The sequence below is a fragment of the Setaria italica genome, chromosome I, assembly GCF_000263155.2.
Source record: "Setaria italica strain Yugu1 chromosome I, Setaria_italica_v2.0, whole genome shotgun sequence".
Classification (NCBI taxonomy): domain Eukaryota; kingdom Viridiplantae; phylum Streptophyta; class Magnoliopsida; order Poales; family Poaceae; genus Setaria; species Setaria italica.
Genome location: NC_028450.1, coordinates 1,942,197 through 1,949,940, shown reverse-complemented (window position 1 = coordinate 1,949,940; position 7,744 = coordinate 1,942,197). Strand labels below are relative to the sequence as shown.

At 54.3% G+C, this 7,744-nt stretch overlaps 1 protein-coding gene across 1 annotated transcript; it reads left to right on the top strand.

Moving 5' to 3' along the window:
• The first annotated feature begins 5,829 nt into the window (after positions 1-5,829).
• On the top strand, positions 5,830-7,344 carry LOC101767640. The gene has a single exon (XM_004954550.1). The coding sequence runs from the start codon at positions 5,830-5,832 to the stop codon at positions 7,159-7,161; it is 1,332 nt and encodes a 443-aa protein (XP_004954607.1). The 3' UTR covers positions 7,162-7,344.
• Positions 7,345-7,744: the final 400 nt, after the last annotated feature.

Here is a 7,744-nt window from a genome sequence, read left to right as displayed (position 1 = left end):
CCAGCTAGCTGGTTTATATATAAGGTCATTGCCTATCTCGGACCGTCCGTGTCCAACGATCTTCTCAACGTATGCCACGACAACCTCCATCTGATCACCATTGGTGACGCCTAGTTGAGCCAGCACGCGTCGAGAGAGACGAAGAGCTCCTGAATTGGTGCCGACGGCTATTCGCCAGTGTCCACGCCAGCCAGATATCGATATAGATTAAAGGATACAAATTAATATTCAAAAATAAACAAAAGAAAAATTACAACAATTATGTATGTATGTCACAACTTACACTACTTTTGGAGAAGGGGGGCTTTGATGGATCAAATTAGAGGAAGCATAGGCACGGGACGCAGAGACGTACAACGAGTGAGACGATGAACAGAATTATTGGTGAAAGGCCATGCATACACAACCGGTATTTATATTAGTCGATACCCCTGGTAATTAACTGTCATCGAAGACAAAGCGCTGCAACTTCTCGGTTTCATACCCGTCATCGAAGAGACTAGAGCGGTTTAACTTCTCTCTTGCGTGCGTAACCGTTTAAATTCCTCCTAATCAGTCAAAATTCAAACCGCTACGTTTAATAACTATTTTAATATGTTGAATTTTGAACCGGCTTCAATATTGAAATATATATGCCGGTGAGCATCAACACCGGTACGTTTAAGTAAACGTGCCGATGTGAAACAAGACCGGCAAATTTAAGTCTTTATTCGTATCAGTTGTTGTTTGCGCCGGTGCGAATTGACTAAACACACTGGTGCACTTTGTTAGCCCGACATGTATGAGCTAATACGAACGACGTTCTCTGCAGTACTGATATCAGGATGAAGTAGAAAACTGAACTAGCTAGTGAGGCAGTTTCCTACTGAACCATGTTTTTAAGCATGTGCATTGTGTTGCTGAATTTATACGGTAATCAAACAAAATTGGAAATAAAGGTGCTGTTTCAAAATACCGAAAGGAGCTAAGGGCATGTTTGTTTCCCTCCTAGATTATATAAGCTGGATTATGCTCTAAGGGTAGTAGGGTAAAAGATCACTTTGGGACCACTATCTGAAATAAGATAGCTTATTTCAGATTATTTTGGTCCCAGTATGATCCCAAAGTGATTTTTTACTATAGTACCCATAACTTATAATCCAATTTATATAATCTAGGTGGATTATAATCTCAAACATAACAAAACAAGGCCTAAGTAGTTTAGTTTTACAGATAAAGTGAGAGGAAAACTCTGAGATGGATGTGTGAATCTACATTATACGGTCTCTACGAACCCTGGAACATATATTTTTACTGTACGCTTTGGTATTGCATAAATTTTACTGTACGCTTTGGTATTGCAATGACGTTGGTTATGAGAAACCATCTTGAACATCTATCATATATGGATGAGGCCAATCCATTTCCTTGCTTGCGCGCGCTGCATGCGACAAGCTCCCTGAAGCAAACATGGAAATCCTACACACGGGCCATGCTAACTGGTCTAGTGAAGTAGCTATTAGTTATCTGGAATCCTCGCAGAAACATAATCACTGACTCATGGATTTCGATTAAAAAATGTAATGCGGAGCAGAGAAGTATCGGAAGAAATAGAACGGTGGAATCACCTTCCTGTTGGTATAAGGGCCTGTTTGGGACTGCTCCGCTCCAAAAAAAATAGCTCCACTCCACCAACTCCACCTTTTGTCAGATCCACTCCACCAACTCCAGAAAAATAGGGAGCTGGGTACCTGTTTGGCTACCGGATCCAAATTCAGCTCCAAAAATTATAGGAACAAGTGGGAATAGTCGTTTTTGCCCAAAGGTTTTGCTCTGTGCTACAGTTCCGCGCTACAGTACCATGCTACAGTGCTGCGCCCACCGCCAAACTACGGCCGGCCGCGCCCAAGGCACGACCGAACCCGGCCTGGCCGACAGGCACGAACTCATCCAAGTCAGTCTCATCATCGGCCATCATCGTCCTATTGCCGGCATAGGCACGGCCGCCCACCGTCAAGCCACGGCCGGCGGAGCCCAGGCCACTGCCGTTTTTTTCCAGGACGCCGGCGCCCAGGCCACGGCTGGCGGCACTCATGCCACGGCCGGTCGCGCCAAGGCCACGGTCGGCGCCCAGGCCGGTGGCCTCCAGGCCGGCGCCCAGTCCACGGTCGGCGCCCAGGCCGGCGCCCAGGCCACGGCCGGCGCCCAGGCCGGAGGCGTCCAGGCCGGCGCCCAGGCCACGGCCGGCGGCGCCCAGGCCGGCCGCTTCCAGGCGGGCGGCGCCCAGGCCGGCGGCGCCCAGGCCGGCCGCGCCCAGGCGGGCGGCGCCCAGGCCGCCGGCGCCCAGCCCGGCCGCGCCCAGGCCGGCCGCATCCAGGCGGGCGGCGCCCAGGCCGCCGGCGCCCAAGCCGGCCGCGCCCAGGCCGGCCGCGTCCAGGCCGGCGGCGCCCAGGCCGGCCGCGCCCAGGCGGGCGGCGCCCAGGCCGCCGGCGCCCAGGCGGGCCGCGCCCAGGACAGGGTCGCCGCCGGCATCCTCCAAGTCCTCCACGGCAACGGTTTCCGCACCGTCGGCCATGGGCGGCGACGGGTGGAACGGCCGCTCGACGCCGGCGACGGAAGCTGTACGGGCGGTAGGAGCCACGGGAAGAACAGGAGTCGCGGGAAGAACAGGAGTCGCGGGAAGAACAGGAGCCACGGTTGTTTTTTTTTTCTTTCTCAACGGTACTGTAAAGGGTGGCATTGGTGGGTAATTTCTACCCAACTCCAAGAGGGGTTATAAAAGTTGTTTTTTGAGAGCACCCTTTGAGGAGCTCCAGGAAAATCTTGGAGTTGCCCCCCAGATCCACATTTTTTTTGGAGTTGGTATAGTTGGAGCTGGAGGCGTTTGGCAAGATGAAGCTGGAGTGGAGCTATTTTTTTTGGAGCGGAGCAGTCCCAAACAGGCCCTAAGTCTCGAGTGGCTCCGCTTCTTGTGCGGCGGCTATCGAGAGCTAGCTGTGACTTGACCCATTATAGCCCATATGCTTAACTTGCTTGGTTCTCTTAGCTGGCCCATATGGTTTTGATTATTGGACAAAAATCCTTTCGACGTTGCTCATGTATTGTCGTACTCTGAATTTCGTTCGTAATTTGCAAAATCAGGTATCACATAGCTTGAACTATACAATACCGTGCAAACCACGTCCTAGTTTTATTAGTAATTTTGCATGACGTGGTGTGGAGCCCACATGTTAGGCAACATGTGGCTATGGCCCTACATGCCGGGTCACTTTCTCCACCTTCCCTCTCCGAAGGCATGGCCATCAGCAATGGCCTGGTCGACCCCATGGCCGGCCTTGACCAGCGGTTATCTCGAACCATCATGTCATGTGAACCATCGTCAAAATAGTTGAGGTCCAAAATAAATGGATTTTAAAGTTGAGGGATGGTTAATACCTGATTTTACACACGAGAGACGAAACTCAGACTACGGCAATACACGAGGAATGTCAAAAGGACTTTTTTCTTGGTTATTTGTATGGATTGGGCCATATATTTTCACCATTTGTTAATAAACCTTGTGATTTTGTGACCAATGGATACTATTCTGAATGTTTTGTCTGCTGCTGCTGTGCTGCTGATGAGATGAAGAAGAGAAGCGAGATGGATCTACTTCTCTACCTGCAACTGCAACTGCAACCAGCCTGGGTGAATCAATATAATGAACGGTAATGCTACAGTCCGAGCGTCCAGACGTGTCGGACGTTCCGCTCCAAAAATATCTGGCGCTTCCTATCTATCCATTTTCACCATTCTTTTTCTTCCCCATCCCACTCCCGTGACCTTTCTTCTTCAACCTTCCACCCCGACATCCTCCTCGTCCACCCCGGTGGCGGCACGGTCCCCCACCCGGCGGCCTCGTCCCCCACCCGCTCCCCCACTTCGGCATCCTCCTCGCCCACCCCGGCGGCGCGCTCCCCCACCCCGGCGACCTCGTCCCCACCCCGACATCCTCCTCGCGCACCCGGCGGCACCCCTCCCTCACTCCAGCGTCCTTACCCATCGGGGGCGCCCAACGCCCCCGGATCCGGTGGCCCTCTCCCCGACCCCGGCGAGATCCGAGCGGGGAAGGATCGGGCGGCGGCCATATTGCAATAGGTATCTCACTATGTTGCAGTAGGGATTCTTGGATGTTGCAAGCGCTACCGTTTTTTTCTTCCCCATCTCTTTCCTTCTTCAACCTTCCATCCCGACGTATTCCTCATCCATCCCGGCGGCGGCACGCTTCCCAACCCCGGCAGGCTCGTCCCGCACCCCAGTGGCCTCGTCCCCCACCCCAACGGCGGCGCGCTCCCCCACCACGGTGTCCTCCTCGTCCACCCCGGCGGCGGTGCGCTCCTCCACTCGGGAACCTCGTCCCCTACCCTGGCAGCGCCCCTCCCCCCACTCTGACATCCTCAACCAACCGGGAGCACCCAACGCCTCGGATTCGGTGGCCCTCTCCCCGACCCCGGCGAGATCCGAGCGGGGAAGGATCGGGCGGCGGCCATGGTGGACGACCTTCGGCGGCAGGTTGGTTGTCGTGGATCTGAGTGTTGCAATAGTTATTTTTGGATGTTGCAACGATAGCTTTTAATGTTTCATCTATTTTGCACCGGATCCGGTGGCCCTCTCCCCGACCCCGGCGAGATCCGAGCGGGGAAGGATCGGGCGGCGGCCATGGTGGACGACCTTCGGTGGCAGGCTGGTTGTCGTGGATCTGAGTGTTGCAATAGGTACCTCATGGTGTTGCAATAGTTATTTTTGGATGTTGCAACGGTGGCTTTTGATGTTTCATCTGTTTTGCAACAGTCTGACTTGCCAGCAGTCGGGTGTTGCACCAACTTGTTCATGATGTTGCATATAGTTGTTTTCTTTGTTTCGTCTCTTCTTCTTTCGTTGTTGCAATATTGTAAGAGATGTTTTTTTTGTTGCAATGTGTCTGTTTTGAATGTTGCACGAAGCAATTCGGGATGTTTCATGCACGTAAATGTGTTGCAATCCTTGGTGTTGCAAGTGTTGATTTTTGATGTTTCGATAATTATTTTTCAATATTGTAATGGAGCGTCTGATAAAATAAAATTATCGGACGTCCGGGCGCTAGCACTTCCGTATACTGAAGGCAAACTTTGGCTCCGTCGGCATCGATCAGCTAGCTGTGTTCTGTTTGGCAGCATGCCTGTACTGTGTGCATCCACAGACTGAAACGAGACTCTTAGGACGACATCACGGGGCGTACGTGGGGGCCTCGGCATATAGCTCCAAGTTTGACACGCAAAGCTAGCTAGGTAGCTCAGGGTGACATGGACGCATCCATCGCTGGCATCGCGATCGATCGTCAGTTTTAGCTTGCATCCAACTGATCGGAGTCTCGGAGCAGAGATGATCAATCAAAGGCGGCAATCTTTGGATGCCTCAGGCCTTAGCGTCATCGTCGTCGTCGATCCATCGTCCATCAGCTGAAACTGAATTGGCAGCATTATTCATCATATGCATACACTCAGCGATATGATGAGTACAACACGGGCCTCAAAATTTGTAATGGCGCCCATCGATGATCGATAGGTGCAACTGCAAACCACCTCGATCCATCGTCAGCATCATCGGGTACTAGTTACCAACACGGCAGGCCTCTGCCTCACCAGTCACCACGCAGCTTTACCAACAACAATAATTCTACAGTCAGTCAGTACATGAAGGCCCCCTAGCTACCTCCCCTCGCCTGCCTATATATACATCTATCTCAAGGTAGCCGTCGTTCATTCAGTCACTCGCTCTTAGCTTGCATCCACAAGTGAGCGCTACAGTGATCGACCGATCGATCGATCGATCATGGCGACCGTCAACAAGAACATGATCGTGAACGGCGTCGGCAACCGCCACCATCATGATGACGACGACGAGCAGGTGCTTCCGTCCCTGCTCGCCGCCGCCCGCCCGTTCCTCCGCGGCGAGCTCGGCGCGGCGGACCCGGAGCTGCCATCGCTGGTGTCCGTGCTCCGCGCGGCCGGCGCCGGCGAGTGCTACCACAAGCACGGCACGTTCCTGGCGCACCTCGTCGACGTCTACCGCATCCTCCGCCTGTGGGGCGCGCCGGGCGCCGTGGCGCGCTGCGGCCTCTTCCACTCCTCCTACTCCAACTCCTACGTCAACCTCGCCATCTTCCAGCCCGACACCGGCCGCGACCGCGTCAGGGGCATCGTCGGCGCCCCCGCCGAGCGCCTCGTCCACCTCTTCTGCGTTGTCCCCAGGCACCAGATCATCCACGACGACCTGCTCTTCCACTACACCGACCAGGAGCTCAGGGACCACCTCGCCGCCTCGCAGGCTGCAGTGGATGGCAACGCCGCCTCCACTGGACAAGAGCTGCCGGCGTGGCGACGGAAGCTGCGGTCTTTGGTCCCGGTGGACGGCGTGGTGGCGCGGCACATCCGCACGGGGGAGCCGGTGGCGCTGTCGCGGCGGGTGGTGGCGGCGTTCCTCCTTATGACCGTGGCGGACTTCAGCGACCAGTACACGGACTACCAGGACGAGCTGTTCGGGAACGAGGACGGGCGGCTGGAGTTCTCCGGCGACAACTGGGCCGCGCTGTGGCCGGGCACCGGCAAGCCGGGGCTGTGGGTGAGTGCCATGTCGCGGATGACGGCGCTCTACAACCTCATCGCCAGGGACGACCAGCTGCTGCTGCGGGAGGGTGGCGGAGGCAAGAATGTCGAGGTCAGCGACGATGACATGCTGGTGGGTGAGATGGTGGTCCCGCCGGTGTTCGAGGGGTGCACCCGCGTGCTGGACCCGGAGGAGCAGAAGGCGGCGAGGGACCTGTACTGGGCTGCCATCTGCGGCGGCGGCGGCAAGAAAGCGGCAGAAGGGTTGCTGCGGGAGAGCGTCAGGAGGAACCCGTTTGTGGGCGAGCCGTGGCTGGTGCTGGCGCAGGTGCTCCTCAACGAGGGGGGCGGCAGGTACGAGGAGGCGGCGGCGGCGGCGGCGCGCGGGGTGCGGCTGCTGCTGGAGTGGGGGAGCAGCTGGGACAAGCGCATGTCATGGGAGGGGTGGGTGTCGTGGGGCAGGCTGATGAGGGACAAGGCCAAGCGCCGGGAGTGGCCGCGCACCGCCTGGGGCATCATCAACCTCGGCCTCGTCGACGGCGTCGCCAACTGCAACTGATACAGGCGATCTTAAATTAAATAATCGGGACCATGATTGGTGATATGCACCGTACGTGTGCGTAGCTCCTAGCTGGAGTGATTATGCATCTGTGTACTCTAGTACCAGCTATGTGTCTAAGTGTCTTCCCCTCTCTCTGATCTCTAATGTATTTCCTATTTCCTGCGTCGCTGTACGTTTGTATATTGCATTGTGCTTGCAAGTTTTATGGTAACCAGCAGTAAGCTTGGCACGCCATACGCCTCTAAAAGATATTAATAACACCGCATCCATGCATCGAATCAATTCAGAAAAAACAATCAAAATGACATCCAGAATTGAATTGATCGCATCTAAACAAAAATTCACCCAGAATCAGTTACTCCTTGTGCCGTACTCCTCCGAACATTATACAATATCTCTTTAACTGAGAATTTATGAGTTTTTAGGCATTAAGTCAATGGTTCAAGTAAAAATACAAGACAGGTTACGAGCAGACAATAGTCAAAGGGATATTGTATACTCCATCCGTCCTACAATATAGCTACATTTTGAGATTTTCAGTAAGATTAAGAAGAAGAGTAAAGGCACTACACGCACACTA